The sequence below is a fragment of the Lemur catta genome, chromosome 5, assembly GCF_020740605.2.
Source record: "Lemur catta isolate mLemCat1 chromosome 5, mLemCat1.pri, whole genome shotgun sequence".
Lineage (NCBI taxonomy): Eukaryota > Metazoa > Chordata > Mammalia > Primates > Lemuridae > Lemur > Lemur catta.
The window spans coordinates 784,046-800,541 of NC_059132.1; the positions used below are offsets into that span (position 1 = coordinate 784,046).

The following is a 16,496-nucleotide window of genomic DNA, read 5'->3' on the forward strand; positions in this document are numbered from 1 at the left end:
GAAAGGACACCCCACAAGTCACGCAGTTTCTCTTCTCCCCCAAGACCACTTCACATCCGCGAAGGGCAGAGGGAGACTCCTGGCACTGCCACAGAGATGGCAGCAGGCTCCAGGCTGGGGCAGGGAGGAAGCCCTTCCAGGGGGAGGTGTCAGCGGGAGCCAAGCTGACACAGCACGGGGGAGGCTGGGAGCCGCCTCGCCTGGTCCCCCCGAGGGAGCACTGGGACCCCACGGCCCCCGAAGGCCCGGTGCCAGCCCCCCCCGCGCCGTGCCTGCACCACACAGACTCAGTCTCCACCCGACACCACGACCCCCCTGGGGCTGAGGCTCTGCCGCCACCGAGCTCTTCCCAACCGGGAGTCCCGGAAACGCCGGGCACCGGGGTAAGCAGAGCAGCTCAGTGCGGAGGATCGAGACTCTGCCAGGTGTCCCGTCCTGCACCTCAGACAACCCCCCGTCAGCCTCGGCAGACGCCGCAGAACCGGGGAGACTCAGGGAAAGCACCGGCAGGCAGAGAACAGCCCCCCCAGACCCGCAGGCCGGCGCCAGCGTCCAGGTGCACGGCCAGGTGCCGCGACCGCCCGCGCCTCACCAGCTTGACGCCCTCCCCGCGACACAGGCTCTCGTACACCTCCCGCTCGGGCAGGTAGTCCACGGGCCTCTCGTAGACGCCGTCCAGGGCTGCGAGCTCAGCTTCGGTCTGGTTTGATGACACTTTTTCTCTTTCTTCCTCCAACAGGCGTTCAAAGTACCGCAGATTCCCTCCAGCTCGTTCGTGGCTTGGGTCTAGAAAAAGCAAAGAACAGAAGGAAAAGGAAACCACAAACATCTGTTAGGTCATTTAGGGAAATTACTCCGTAAGCGGCTTCTGTCCCACAGCTCACCCGCGGCCGCGCTCTGCCTTCCACGGCACCCACGGGGGCGTGCGGGGCCCAGCCCAGGTCTGAGAGCGGCCGCCGGCACCTGGGCAGAGGCCAGGGCCAGGACTCACCTGGGTGAGCAGCTGGTGGGCAGCTGGACCACACCTGAGGTCACTAAGGCATTAGTCTCTGGCCAAGTGACAAGGAAACTGACTTGGCCCCAGGAGAGGAGCCAGGGAGTGGCCGAAAGAGCGCAGTTCCTCCGATGTCTGCCCCCCTCACCTCCCCAGCACCTGCTTACCCAGGGAGAGCAGGCGGCGGGTGAGCTCCAGGGCGCGGTGCAGGTCCCCCAGCTGGAAGACGGCATAGCTGAGGTAGTCCAGCACCTGGGACTTGGCTGTGGTGGCCTCTTCCCCCGCGTCCAGCTGCTTGAGCACCTGCTCCATCCACAGCACCGTGTGGTAATAGTCGCCCTCGTTGTAGGCCGCGCGGCCCATGCCGAAGCAGTCGTCCGCGCTCAGCACTGCCTGGTACTTGGTTCCTGCGGCGGGACAGGCCAAGAGCCTCGGGTTGGGGGCAACTCTCACTGCGAGGAAAAGCCCGGGGCACTGGAAGGGCGTTACCCAAGCAGAGCCCACCGGGCTTTAGACCACAGCCCCTAACGGGCCCCCGGGACAGTGGGCACAGACTGGCCCCGCCCCGCACGGGCTCACACCTCTCCCAGCCTCAGACTCTCCTCCTCGGTGAGAAGGGGCCTGTCGTGGGGGAGCCCAGGAGCCCACTAGGCAGCGACGGTCGCGTGGGCCACAGAGGGGATGTCCGGCGGGCAGCCGGCCATGGGAGTCTGGAGGATAGAAAAATTAGCTGGATACAGAAAAACAGCATTTAGGTGGCAGCTAAGCCACAGGTGGAGATAATCACACAGGAGGTTTGAGGAAGGAGGGGAGGGTGGCTGAGGCTGGAGCCACGGCGAGCGCCCACCGAGGAAACAGAGAGAGCAGGAAACACCGCGCAGGGATGAAGGGACAGGAGGGACAGGAGGGACAGGGAGCAGCTCCGCAGGTCTCGGGACTGGGGTCGGCCACCACAGGCCGAGCGCCGGGAAGCGGCCAGGAAGTTTGCAGCCCCTAACAAGCGGCGGCTGTGGGCAGATGCGGGGTCAGATGCGGGGTCACAGGTGGACTCGGGGTGGGAGGGGCTAGTTCCTGTTCCTCAGAGACTGAGGAGGAAGCAGATTCCCCACAACGCGGACAGCAACCTGGCACGGCCGGCTCCTTCCGCCTCACGGTCGAGACGGCTGTCGGGAGGGAAAGCTCTGCCGCAGCAGCGGCCGCGGGGAGACCGAGGTCTGCCGGCCCCGGTGGCTCAGCAGCCGACTGCGGGTGGGAAGTGGGGGGACAGGCACGAGGGGGAACCCGTGGGCACGCCCGGCTGGGGCCCCTCTCGCTCTGCACAGACCTGGGCTCGCCGGCCCGGGCACCTGCGCTGGGGGCGCCACACGGCCGAGCGGCTGCCGGACCCCGCGGTCTGCGAGGGCCTCACCCCGGCCCCACCAGCTGTGTGACTGTGGACACGATACCAGCCCACGCCTCGGTCCCCTGCCTCCAAACAGAGGTGACACTATCAGTCCTAAAGAGCTTGTGCCAAGAACTGGATGAGATGACATAAGAAGGAGTCTCCTATGATGCTAAAGACCAGAAGCTCCTATTAACATGGCTCCCAGACGCCAAGAACGGGAAGAATGGCTCCCAGGCACTCGGCATCCTCCCCAGACGCCACCGCGAGCGTCTGCCCCAGCAGAGCGACAGGTGAGAGCTGAAGGGCACTCAGATGGCAGCAGCCCGGCTGGCGTGGGCACAGGTGTTCCCCACAAAGGGAGCAGGAGGAACAAAGGGGCTGAGCGAGGGGAGGCTGAGCGCAGGGGTGCGGTGGCCGGGGAAGTAGGGTCGTGCAGGCCCCTAAAGACCACGTAGTAAGAGTTTGGGTTCAGCCCTGACAGTTCAGCACTGTGGTCAGGAACTCGTGTGGACATGTGCTCAAGACCACATGTTTAGGCCAGGCGCGGTGGCTCACGCTTGTCATCCCAGCACTGTGGGAGGCCGAGGCGGGAGGATCGCTCGAGGTCAGGAGTTCGAGACCAGCCTGAGCAACAGACCCCTGTCTCTACTAAAAATAGAAAGAAATTATATGGGCAGCTAAAAATATATATAGAAAAATTAGCCGGGCATGGTGGCACATGCCTGTAGTCCCAGCTACTCGGGAGGCTGAGGCAGGAGGATCGCTTGAGCCCAGGAGTTTGAGGTTGCTGTGAGCGAGGCTGACACCACGGCACTCTAGCCTGGGCAATAGAGTGAGACTCTGTCTCAAAAAAAAAAGACCACATGGAGGATGGTCTTATGAAATGAGCCGGAGATACGAGACAAGTCTGGTACTTCGATAATCCCAATGAGAAAGAAGTGCTTGTGAGGCTGGAGTGGGGGTAAGTACAGAAGACAAGAGAGAGACGCAGAATCTACAGGCCTGTGACTCTGACGCAGGCAGCCAGGGGATGGAGTTGCTTTTTGCCAAGGTGAGGGGACACAGATCACTCTACCCGCACCCCGGCCACGAGGGGAGAGGACACGGATCATGGTACCCAGTACCCCGGCCAGGAGGGGCGAGGACACGGATCAGCAGTGGAGACCCAGAGGAGCCCTGAACCCTGAGGGAGGCCCATCCGCACGACCCACGAGAACACAGCCTGCCTGTGAGCTGCGAGACGGAGCCCCGAGAGACGGAGGCACGAACAGGAGCAGAGATCGTGACCGCGGGGACCCAGGACAGGGGACCTCGGACAACAAGAAGGCTGGGGGACAGAAGCGGGTCTGCATGCAGACCTGCGTGGCCCTCTGGGGACAGAGGAGCAGGGGGCTCCTGAGCCGCAGCCTCAGCTTCCTCTGACTCGCGGGAGGACAGGGCCTCGGCTAAGACCGCTGACAAGTGGAAGGAGGTGGCTGCCATGGCAATGGGAGCTCAGCACCTACTGGGGACCCGAGACAGGGTCACCACCAGCGGGGACAGCACACCTGGGGGCAGGGACCGCAAGCTGGAGGTAGCTCCAACCCGTCCAGCCACTGAAGACACCCACGCGGGACAGGCCAGGCCGGCACTGGCGACTCACCTGGCAGGTCCCCTCGGGAAATCGTGTCTGGGTCCAGCCTGTACGTGTCCTGCAGCCGCATCAGGGCCTTGGCGGCCCCCACCTCATCCTCGTCGGTGGGGAAGAACTGCCGCTGCACAGAGAAGTTGGCGATAAAACCTTCCAAATGAGAGTGAGAACAACAGGTCACCCCGATCCAGGGCAGAATCCCACGAGGGCGTCTCTGGCTGGTGGCGTCTCCCTGACCCTTCCCTCAAGGCCATTTTCCCCTCCACCAGGAAGTCCTCCCTGATGGCTCCAGCCATGGGGACGTCTTTCTTGCTCCTCACTGTACCTACTGCCTGTGCTGCTCATTTGCAGTGGAACAGAAACGGCCCCCACAGGGGCTAACAGTCGGAAGGCCAGAGGTCCTGCTCCAGAGCACTCAGTCCGACCTTGTGGGACAGAAGGGACCCAGGACAGAGGTAACTGAGAGGGAAAACGAGAGAACTCAGGGAGGACTTGCCAGCCACCCAGCGGAGGATGAAGCCCATGGAAAACTGATCCAGGATTTCTGGGCTTGCCAGAGAAACCCAGATTCCAGCCCACAACCCAGGCTGAGGCGTCCGAGGGACAGAGGCAGTCAACCCATGGAGCCCAGCTGGCCACTCATCCCTGACTACTGTGCCTTATCATCCAGAAAGGTGACAGTGACAGTCCTGGAGGTGTGTGGAACTGTCTTTACCCCTCAGATTATCAGCTGAGGGGCCACCTGGCCAGGCCAGGCACCAAGGTGGGGCTGTGCCAGCCCCGCAGGGTCCCGAGAGGCTACCGTGGGCTTTGCTCTGCCTGGAGGACACGCCCAGCACTCAGGCCTGCAAGGAGTTCAGGGCATGAGCTTCTCAGTGACAGCGCTCAGACCACAGCCTGGGGCCTGGGAGAGCCCCTGCCCACTCCAAGGAGGCTTTCCTGGGACTCCAAGCCGTGGCCGTACAGTAAGATGTGCACCTCCTACAACCCGGGACTCCCGGTGGGCAACCAGGCCCCCCCACGCTGGCTCAAGGCCTCTGATTCTGCCTGTGGGCTGAGAACTAGGGGGGACCCCAAGGCCATCCCTTCCCCAGCCCCTTGCCAAGAGCAGCAGTACCCACGACCCCTGCTCTCAGGGCTGCGGGTGCAAACACCCACTGTTGGCCACGCTGGAGACCCAGGGACCAAGAAGCTACAACGCTGCCTTCCTCACGGCTGCACGATCAGGGACTCGACAGCGTTTAAAATCTGGGAAAAAGAAACATCCTTCCAGACGCAGCCACGCTGTCAGCACGCCCCACTCACATTAGGGGCCAGAGATAAAAACAACCTCCTGCTCTCTGGGCCCCTTTCCAGGTAATTAGAAGGTTTTCCAAAGGAACCACACGTTGATTGTGGGGGCACAGGGTGAGAGAGGACAAGGCCAGAGGGCGGAGGTCGCCGGCAGGCTCAGACCCCGCAGCACACGCAGAACAGCCTGTTCCCAGCCACAAGCGCAGGCTGGGACGCCGGCCTGGGAAAGGCTGCCGTGGCTCCTGGAGGCCCTGAGCTCACCGGGCACAGCTCCAGCCCGACTGAGCTCACCAGTCCCTCCCCGGAGGCCACCCCGCCCCCAGGCCTAATCCAGTCTGGCCACATGGGCTAAAACGTCTCAGCCAGAGAGACAGCTAGTCTGAAGTTAATCAGCACTTGCAGCTCAGGGGAAAGAGGCAGCGGGGAGTCAGGCACGGTGGCCGTGGCGGTGGCCTGTAGTCCCAGCCACTCAGAGGCTGAGGCGGGAGGCTCACTCGAGCCCAGGAGCTCCAGGCTGTGGTGCACCGTGACCGAGCCTGCGCCCAGCCTCTGCACTCCGGCCTGGCCAACACAGCCAGCCCTGCCTCTTTAAAAAAAAAAAAGAGAAAGAAAAAAAAAAGAAATAGGCAGTGAGTCCAGGGGACCCAGCGTGGGGCCGGCAGTCAGCGGGGGGAACCTCCAGGCCCCTGACCCTCTCTTCTTGCTGACAGGACAGTGGCAGAGCACAGGGAGGTACTGGCATAGTAACAGCAAGGAGCACAGTTAAAAGCTTTAAAAAGTTCATATTCTGATCTCTAAATATCACTTCTAAGAATGTATCTTAAAAAAAATAATCAAGAGGTATGCTCAAAGAAACATGTCAAAGATTGCTGACAATTTAGAAATGATCCCACGTCCAAGGACCCGGCCAGGTGACAGCACACAGTATGACAGGTGACCGTCCAGCCCTTAAAATCACGCTGCAGATGAACACTGAGTGGCTTGTAGGAAGCTGGGAAAGTCAGGAAGGAATTCACGGTCATGTCACAAACCCTCCGCCAGGTCACGTTCGCACAAGACGGGAACAGGAACGAGTGTGGATGAGGCCGGGGCGGCCAGGTTGCTGTTCCCACCGCCCGGCCCACTGGGTTCATTTTTTATTAATTCATTTTCTACCTTGAAGCAAATGAGTTTGCAGCCCCAGCCATCTACGTATGGTTCCGTTTTTTAAAAAATGTATACACACATGTAGAAAACCGGTATTTAATAGTGCTTATGACCAGGCAGTTGGATTAAGAACTGTAATTTTCTTGTGTGATTATTTTTGTGTTTTCCAACTTTTCCACAAAAACATGTATTCCTACAGTATAATTAGATGGTAGAGAGCAGTCGCTCACACCTGTAATCCTAGCACTTTGGGAGACCAAGGCAGGAGGACTGCTTGAGGCCAGGAGTTCAACACCAGCCTGAGCAAGACCTCGTCTCTACAAAAAACTGAGAAATCAGCTGGGTGTGGTGGTGCACGTGCCTATAACCCCCGCTCCTCGGGGGGCTGAGGCAGGAGGATCGCTTGAGCCCAGGAGTCTGAGGTTGCAGTGAGCTGTGATGGTGCCACTGCACTCTAGCCCAGGTAAGAGAGTCTCAAAAGGACAAAAATCAAGGACAGCCAACTGCCAGACGCCCACAGAGAAGGGAGGGTCCCGTGAGACCAGCTGGGTCCATGTTCACACGACGCACTTGCCCACCCACAGCCAGATCCAAGACCGGCTCCGACGCGGCCCCCGGGCCTGAGCACACAGGGGCTGCCGGGACCACCTGCTCTCCACCCTCACCTGCCGCCGAGTCCTGCAGCACCAGGTCCTCCAGCGCAGGCCAGTCCGTGTTCAGCCGCTTCACCAGTTTGTAGGCGTTCACGGGGTGGGCCAGGTAGCCCTCGGGGTCGGCAGCCGACCTTCTGGTCACGGCTTCCATCGTGTCGGCCCAGCTGTGGAACCAGAGGGAAAGGGGACCTGGCACGCCCGCCCACCCGGGGCCTGGCCAGCGGCGGCTCCTCTGGTGAGATCCAGGCCCCTTCCGCCAAGAGGTAATAAACACGAATACGGTAACTCCCGATACTTCCAGCCCCTTAATCTACATAGAGCTGGGAACCCCAGTTGAAGCGAAAAGGTCTTAAATAGGAAAAAATAACAGTGACTCCTTAGCGCCTGTACTTTGCTACTCCGGAGGGCTGGCATGAAGTGACCTCCCCCTACGGCATCCTGACTCGGGGTGTGTGCAGGGACGCGGGACGTGAGCTACCTCTTAATCTTGGCGAGCTTGGCCTCCTCCTCCAGGATGTACTCCTTCAGGGACTGCACCAGGTCCTTCTCTGCATAAATGAGGTCAGTCATGTGCCCTGCAAGGGAGGGGAAGGGGCCAGTGAGCAACGGAAGGGGGACGTCGGCCCCCTGGGGGCACAGAAGTCCCCTAGGCGAAGGGCACGTCAGCTCTCTGGGGACCTCGGGGACTTGGAGTTTAAGGGGCTCCGGGCACTCGCATGGTCCTGGCCCCCAAGTTCAGGACGAGAGAGGCAAACACACCAAGGGGACATTTGGGATAAGTGCAGGGGGGGACAGTCAAGAAGAATCCCCCAATCTCACCCCTCACTGTCACCCAGACGGCCATGTCACGGGGCATGGACAGCACATGGGCTCGTCACTCGCAAGAAAGCTCTGACTCTTCAGATCAGGAGGGGGGAAGAGCTGGGTCCTCGGGACACAGGGTTTGCTGCTCGGAACCACTCTGTGGTCCAGGGGCAAGAGTTCACAGAGGCCAGAGCGCCCAGGTTAGCCTGCACTGCCCAGGAAGAAGGGCCCAGGTCAGACGCTGGCTCCAAACCATCCCCACCATCGGGATCTCAGCGGGGACAACAGCAACTCCGCAAGCTCCACTCTCCCCAGCACTGGTCAAAACCAGTTGAATGAGAACAAGACCCAGGCAGGCACATCCCCTGGCATGTGGGCTAGGGTGTGGCCGGGAGACGACAGTTCTGCTGGCACGTACCGATGGAGGTGAAGAATTCAGCCTGCACGCAGCTCAGGACACCAAGCCAGGCCATCAGCAACAGGGACCCCTGGAGTTTCATGGTCACAGAGAACAGTGACTGCAAGACATTCAGCGACATTTACGGGATCAACACAGTGGAAAAGAGCAATTGAGGTGAGGAGACACACACACGCACACACATACACACATCCAAACATGCCAACATCCTGGCCTAGCACGCAGAAGCTGCGGAGGACATTCAGGGTCACCAGCAAAAAGCACACAGAGTGTGGCACCAGGGATGACACTCGGTGCCAGCTCCTGCTCTGGGGGCCTCGTGCCCCAGGTGGAGGGCTCGTCCTCCCAATTCCTGGCAACCACCTGCAGCATGAGGAGGTACGGTCAGCTCTGGTTCCAACCACCTGTCAGTCCAAAGTCCTGGCCTGATTCTGCTCCGCTCAGACTGCTGTCTCTTCCTATCCTACCTCCCAACGCATGTGCCAGCACAGAGCCAGGTTCTGGTGACCCAGCCCTGCCCATGAGGAGGTGACAGTGTGAGAGAGACTGAGATGTCACAAGGAGGAAACAGCGTGAGAGAAAGAGAATTTGGCACAATATGCCTCAGGGGGTCCCCCATAAACTGAGGCACACAAAGGCAGCCAGGAGAGGAATACGGCTGCTCCCGGCCCGTCTATGTCTGGGGAGAGCGAGCAGTCAGGCCGGTGCTCCCGGGCGACACGGCTCCTCCTGCAGTGAGGCTCCCGGGCAGACAGCATCCTCCCTGGCCCGTCACACTCATTCACAAATATTTACTGAAGACCCACGCCAGGCCCTGAGCTGGGCACTGAGGATACAAAAATGGATCAGCCACACACGGCCAAAGCCTTGGGCTGGGCTGCGGACACGGGGCAGAGGCCAGCCGCCGCAGAAACAGTCAGCCCAGCCCCGAGGCTGCTGGCACAGGCCGGGCACTGGTCGTGAGCCTCGGCACACACGGCAACTCCAGACGTCGTCCCCCGGCTCGGCCATGCGGTCCCGGTCGCCCTGGGGGAGCAGCACCCATCCATACCCCACTCCGCCAGTCCTTCCTCCCCTGCTCTGCTTTAGCTAAACCCCACTGGAGTGCTCAGATGGAAATTAACTAAGAGAAAACAAAGAAAACAAAGGAAATACAAAGACATAAGCCTCTCTATTCCTTTCAAACACTCTTGCTCATACCATCCGTGGTCAAACCTTAGCGTACTCAGAGAACAGCGCCAGGTTCCCTCGTTACACGAACACCAGCTGTCATTTCTCTGGAATGTGCTTCCTGGAGGCCGAGCCTCGCAGACTCACAGACGGGGTTCTGGGAAGTGACTTACCGAGGGCCTGCGAAGCCCCGCTCTGGCCAGAGAAGGCGATGACGGCCCTGCCCGCCCGGGGCGTGGGAGCCCCCAGCAGCTCCCAGACTGCCACGGCCACACCGTGCCCGGCGAGGGCATCCTGCAGCCCCGTCCCACTTCTCCTGACCCTCGGCCCCTGAACTCAAAAGGCTTCACACAAAGGGTCATCTAAGCAGGGTCAGGTTGGGAGAAGGCGGCATCCGGGAGGGACTGTGCCCCACGATGTGGGAACAGCCAGCTGCTACCCCAGCCCGAATCTGCACCGAGCCCGCTTAGAACAAAGGAGGTGGGAATGCGCACCTGCCCGGCGCCCCCACAAGGCGTGCAGTGCTGCCAAAAGCCCTCCTGGGAATCCTCAGAAACCCACGCAGAGCAGGCCTGGAGACAGCAACGTCAACCTCTCTCTCACGGAGAACGAGGACCCACGCCCAGGGCTACGTGAGCCGCATCCCAGAGTCTAGGACAACGTATCAGGCACACAACAAACAATGCTGCATCACAGACTTGCTCCAATCAGGAAACTCCAGCCACAGAAGATTCCGTATGTTTCATCTATTAGGTTGTCACGGAGCACGTAGGGGGAATGCTGAGTGTGCCACCAGGGAGGGATCAGAGAGGTTAGGGGAGTGCGAAGAGCAGGCCCCGAGCCACACGTAGTCTGCAACTCCACTTTGTAACGAAGAATTAGTGTGTGTGTGTGTGTGTGTGTGTGTTACATACACGAGAAGACAGCTGCACATCTAGCTCTGTCTTGGTAAAGTAATTTCATTTTCCTTTTAATGCTTATTTGTTTTTCTAATCTTTCTACAAGGAATTTTACGAGAATTACAAAACTATTTTATAATATGCTTAAAACACAAAGGAAGCAAAGCAGGCGTGTCTCCAATGGGCTCCAAAGGGGCCCTGGCGGTCCCAGAGTCTGGCCCCCCTAGGGGACGTCCCTCAGAGCCTGCCAACGCCCCGCAACCGTGATTCACCCCCAGGCACCTGGCGCTGTGTCCGAGCGCAGGGAGATTCCAAGACACACAAGCAGAGGTCCCCACGAAGCCTGCTCTTTGGAAAGGACATTTACAGCCTGGCCAAGTGGCCGAGAAAAGCTGTTTCCAGCTGCAAACCGGCAGCTTCTCCCCTTACCTCACCAGGCGGGATGCCCTGCCAGGCGCCCAGCTGCGGCCCACATGGAACAGCTTGAGCTCTAACAATGTACTTAACAGCCCAGAGACAGAACATGGGCCTGCTGAGAACAACCAGGGCTTGCTCGGCACTGAACACAAGGCCTTCCGTAAGGGGCAAAACCTGCCTGAACCGGGCTCCCCAAGCCCCGCTGCCCCCCAGTGCAGCGGCCACCTCCAGGTGACAGTGCTGGGAGGGCCTGCGTGCTCAGCTGCACTGAGGCTGCAGGAGGCCCTGCCACCAAAGCACCTGGATGTCCACGCAGGCCCACAAACTGCCCTCCCAGCACCCACCTCAGGGAGGGGTGGGAGGCACCTGCTCTCCTCACCTGGTGGCCTGAGGATCACACAGGCCTGGGCCACTCCTAATTCCACCTACAGCCACCCTGGTCCCCACCGCCCTGGCCTCCCCCCACCGCCGTCTGCAAAGTAGCCCGAGCGGCTTCCTGAAGCCTCGTTGGCTCCCCACTGCTCTCAGGGTAACGTCCACTCCTCAGCCCAGGGGCCCCTCTGGCTCTGCCCAACCTGGCCCTGCCGCACCTCTCAACTGCAGGTTTCCTACCTTCCACCACCAACCCCGTGAAAAGTGTTCTCCTCCACTGAGACCTAACGAAGCCTAGCTGTGTGTCTGTCTGTCCTTACACTTCCTGTCTGGGGCCTGAGCACGCTGGCTTCCACTTGCCCGCAGAGACTGCTTCCGCAGCCGCACAGCGAACTAACAGAGAAGGCGCCAGACTCGGCACGCAAAGGCCAGGTCGGGGCTTCAGTCACGGTCTTGGCAGAGACTTGGCAGCCAGGGGTGAGGCTAACTCCGAAGGAGGCAGCGCACACAGGGACAAAATCCACACGCTGCTGCCCTGGACGCATCCTGCACGCCGCCCGGTGCTGCCTGGTCTCACCCACCCCCGGCCCCGGCCGCAGCCCAGTGGAGGCCGTGCAGGCCCCGGCGGGGGTCTCTGCCCCCCACAGCCCCCAGACTCCAGTGAGGTCCCACACGCCCTCCCCATGGCCACCCGAGTGCCAGGGTCGCATCCAAGGAGTGAGAGGGAGTCAACTCCTCGTGAGGCAACGCTGACCAAGGAAGGACCGAAGACGAGAGAGCAGCAGATAAATTCTTTCTCCACAAGAAGCCGTGCCAAGGCCCAGACTGTCCACAGAGCCTGTGCAGGTGCCCAGCTGCCCAACAACTCTCTGTGCGGAGTGGCCGGCTGGCTGAACCACCAGCGCGTATCTGCTTCCCACCCTCTTCCTCGCTCTCTCCTTCGCCCGGGCTGCTGCAATTGCACCTTTCAATAGTGCATTAAGTACTTAAGCTCTGCCTCGGGCTCTGTGTTCCGGGAAACCTATCCAAGATAACCACTATCTTTCAATTCTACCGTCTAATTCTCACTGAAACCTTGTAACCTAGACAGCCACCTCCGTTTTGGACAGAAGACAGACATAAAAGACAGATAACTGAGGCGGAGAGAGGTTTCCCTACACACCTGACGTCTGACAGCAAATCAGCGACTGAACTGAGACTCAAACCCAAAACACACTTTCTGCTAGAAATTGCTGCACCAGTCCTGTCGGTCACAGCTGTCACCTCACAGCACAAGGGCCTCCCAGCCAGGGAGCCACGCTTTGCCCCGGCAGAACACGCCTGCCCAGTGAAGGACTTCATCATGGGTTACCTCCAAGCTTCACAGGGCAGGCCAGCATCCCTGGCTGGACGACGCCGGAAGGAGAAGAGCAACACAGACCCAGAAAACACGGCACACGGTGCCCTGAGTTAGGTGGGCGGTCACTGCACCGCAGGCATCACGCACTCACAACCTCCCAGCCAAGCTCAGGGCAAGGCAGTGCAGCCCAGTGGGTAGGCAGCCCTGCCCTGGGGTCAGACAGACCCAGAGTTCAGTCCCAGCTCTACCACCATTTCCTGGCTTTGTGACCTTGGACAAGTTACAGACCTCTCTGAGCCTCAGTTTCCCCATCTACATAGTGGAGATAATACTAGGACCTGTATCCCATGGGGCTGCCCTGAGGGCTGAATGAGATGACAGAGGTCAGTGGGCAGCCCAGCACCAGGCACGATTCATGCCAATCCTCAGCACCAAGGACACCAGGGCAACAGCAGTGCACCTGACGCAGCCGGCTGCCCAGCCCCCACCAGTTAAGTCCTGGGTGAGGAAGCAGGTCCAGTCTGGGGGACAGAGAAGATGCAAACGAGGCAGAAATCCAGCAATCTCCAAGTCCCAGGAGAGCCGGAAGGGATGAAACATTGAATCCAGGAGAGGCTGGCTTCAGGTGTGAGATGCAGCACGTTGACCACCAGGGCACAACCTGACAGGCCAGTCGCTGGCTCTCCAGCTCACCGAGGAACGTTCTCTTGCAAAAGGCAGGGGCTGGGCCGACCCTCTCGAATCTCATGTACTTCTGTGACTCTGACCTCGCATTCCAGGCTCCTACAGGTACCAGGCCTCAGGATCTCCACCACACCCCGGCCCTCGGAGTGCCAGGGACAGAACAGGCTTCACTTCAGCAAGGACTTCTTGAAAGTTCTAGAGCAAACGCTGGCCTGTGACGCGGCTCAGAAACTCCATCTGAGCTGGAGAACATGCTACCCAAACACTTAATCCTCTGCCCTGCAATGACACCACTTGAACAAAAACTCTCTTCCAGGGCTCCAAGAAGTCTAGTCCAGACTTTCATTCCCCTCTGCTCTTTCTGAAAATAAAAACTGTCTTTCTATCCCTCGTTCCCTGTCCCTAACATAAAAACCACAGACCGCAGGACCCGCCAGCCCTCTTTGCTCTAGGATAGGCTGAGATCCTGCTCTGGGGCACTTCAAAAGTCAATTGCTAGATAGGAGCGATTTTTTCAAAGTTTAACTCGCACTCCAGCACTCTGCTGGGCCTGCACGTGCCTGCAGCACCGCCTTTCCTGCCAACCTCCATCTGCAGAAAATTAAACTCTTGACAGATCCCAAGCGCCAGGGACACACCCGCTAGCCCTCTGCACACTATCGGCCAGCGTGGCCACAACTCCGCCAAGGCCTCGCACCCAGCCTCAGACCCCCCAAGGGTGTGGGAGGGCAGACTCAAAAGAGGAGGCTTTCTCAGGAAATGACAAGACCCTAGATTCCCTCTCCCCACTCATTCCTCAGAGCTGCACCCACGCACTCTCTTCCTTTGATGAGCACCCACAGCCGGGGCTCCTCCCTGCACCCGGCCAGCTGCCAGCGCGGAGCAGCAATCTCAGAGAGCTTGTGAGCTACCACGGACAGGAACAGTGCCTCGGCCTCCTCCCTTACTCCAGCCCCAGCACACCCTCGGCAGAAGCCAAGCACGCAGGGCGTTCTCGAGGAATCAGCGAAGGTCTGCTGTGGCCAGTCTAAGCCAGAGGCAAAGCAGGCACCCTCCGGAGTACCCCACTGCAGAGTCTGTGACAGAACAGAAGCGTCCATCACAAGCTACAGACAACATCCTCGCTCAGCTGTCGCCACGTCTGCCTGCTGAGCCCCCGGAGAACAGGGTGGTCCAGCACGACCCCATCTCTGGAGTGAGGCCCCCAGCCAACTCACTCCATCCCTGCTATGTGGCTCCACTGGCTGGGCCACACCGTGGACCCTCTTGGCTGGGTGAGGACAAGAATGCCCTAGAAGAAAAGAATCCAAAGCCCAAACATCCTGGGAGTGGGGAGAAGCACACAGAGAGCCGGGGCCCTGAGGCCCACCACCACAGTGACAGACTGCACCCTGCACACTTCAGGGACAGTTTAAGCACAAGCCAAAGGAAACCCTAGTTCATGTCACAGAGAACTAAATTATGCAGCCTGCTGTCTCAGATGTGCGCAAGCTGAGAATAAGCAGCAGCTTACAAAAATGTCCTATAAATTCTTAGCTGGACTATGGATCTCTGCAAAGTCTGGGACATCTGAGATGGCCCAAGCTACAAAGTGACATCCCCCAACCCTTGCTGTGAGGGCCAGGACCTCCTGCCAGAGGACTGGGGCTGGAGAAGCCCCAGAAGGTCTGCACCAAGAAGCACAAATCTTGGGTGTCCCTCTACAGCAAGAGACCACAGTCTCAGCCTTGGGAGAGACCCCAGTGCTCTCCTGCATCATCTTACAACTGTCAGATTAGGGCACAGAGGCCAGCGGCACACCTGTGCTGCCCAGCAACACCTGCGGCAGGAGGATCCCGGCTCGGGCTGCAGGGGCTCCCCGGGCACCTTCCACATGCAGGCATCGTCCTCTCACTCCAAGCTCCCGGGGACAGGGTTCGGGGGCAGCTATCTCTTGGAGCGCCCCTTGATCACCACCTTGCTTCCACTAGAGTGCCACAGGGCACAATGTCACCCAAGGTCTGCTCTCACCAATCTGTTCCTGCGTCCACGTGACCCGTCTGAGAGCCTTCATCTTGACCCCTCCAGCACACACATCACCTCCTCCAGGAAGTCCTCTGCCAAGCACCCACCGCCGCTATCCCGTCCACACAGCGCTCACCGTCCTGCTCTGGGCCGGGCTTTCGGGTCTTCTGGTCCGCCGCCCCCGGGGCCAGCAGCTCCTCGCGGGTTCCGGCACTCGGAAGGGTCCGCTCCTCGAGTTAGAGAACCAGTTGCCACGGGTCTCTGCAGCCGCCGAGGAAAAACAAGGCGGGTTGGACACGGATGTTCCGATCCCACAGCCGCCCGGTCCGCCCGCGGAGGCCGTCAGCGCCCAGCCCCGGGGGACACGGGCCGCTCAGGGCCGGGCCGAGGCCCCGGGGTCAGGCCCGCTTCCCGGGCGCCGGACCAGGAAGGGCGCCGAGCTCCCGGCCCCGCCCGGCCCGGCCGAGCGAGCGGCAGGAAGGGCGTCCCGGGCTCGGAAGGGCGCGGGCGGCGGTGCGGGCGCCGGGCGCTGCGACAGCGGGGCGCGGGCGGCGCGACCCCGGCCCCGGCCCCGACCCCGGCCCCGGCCCCGCGGGCAGGACGCGGCTCCCGGGACCCCCGCCGCTGACGGGCGGCCGAGCGGGCAGCGCTCACCTGGACACGCGCCGCTCGCGGCGTTTCCAGAACATCCCGCGGCGCGGCCGCCCGGCGCCTCCTCCCCGCGGCTCCGCCCCCGACGCGGCCGGCTCCGCCCGCTTGAGCCGCCGCCACGTCCCGGCCTCGCGCCCCCGCCCGGCCGGCGGGGACCGGCTCGCCGCTCCGAGGGCCCAGGCGGGGGCGCCGGCGACCCCTGCGCAGGCCCAGCCGCCAGCCCCGGGCGAAGCCGCAGCGGACCCCGGGCCGGGCCGCAGCCGCCGCCGCGCCCACCTGCGGGATCGGCCCTGCCCGCGCCCCGGGCTCCGCGACGGGCGGCGGCGGGGAGCGAGCGTCCCTGGGCGCGGGCGGACTCCGGGCCCCGCCGGGCACTCGGCCCCTGGGTCCCGCCCCCTCCCCTCCACCGGGATCCCCACCGCCGGGTCACAGGGGCCCGGGGCCCCCGGGCAAGGAGCCGGGTGTCAGAGGAGGGGCAGACCCGTGAGAAGGCCCCGAGGGAGACTAGGGCCCTGGGCCGGCCTCCTGGGGACCCAGACCGGGAAGCCCACGCCCCTCCCACCCCCTCCTCCCTCTCCCCTATCCCCCTACCCCCCCCACCCCTCCTCCCTCTCCCCTATCCCCCTACCCCCCACCCC

The 16,496-nt window shown here is 61.3% G+C and overlaps 1 protein-coding gene across 2 annotated transcripts in view; it reads right to left on the reverse strand.

Annotated features, from left to right (window-relative positions):
• Positions 1-15,955, reverse strand: part of P4HA2 (prolyl 4-hydroxylase subunit alpha 2) — a 28,206-nt gene extending 12,251 nt beyond the window's left edge. For both annotated transcript variants that reach the window (XM_045550737.1, XM_045550738.1), the window contains exons 1-8: positions 15,862-15,955; positions 15,344-15,468; positions 8,323-8,422; positions 7,579-7,675; positions 7,113-7,264; positions 4,021-4,158; positions 1,162-1,401; positions 593-786 (exon numbers count right to left, since the gene is read on the reverse strand). In XM_045550737.1, the coding sequence (XP_045406693.1) occupies positions 593-786; positions 1,162-1,401; positions 4,021-4,158; positions 7,113-7,264; positions 7,579-7,675; positions 8,323-8,404 (903 nt within the window). In that variant the 5' untranslated portion in view covers positions 8,405-8,422; positions 15,344-15,468; positions 15,862-15,955. The remainder of the gene's footprint in view (positions 1-592; positions 787-1,161; positions 1,402-4,020; positions 4,159-7,112; positions 7,265-7,578; positions 7,676-8,322; positions 8,423-15,343; positions 15,469-15,861) is intronic.
• Positions 15,956-16,496: the final 541 nt, after the last annotated feature.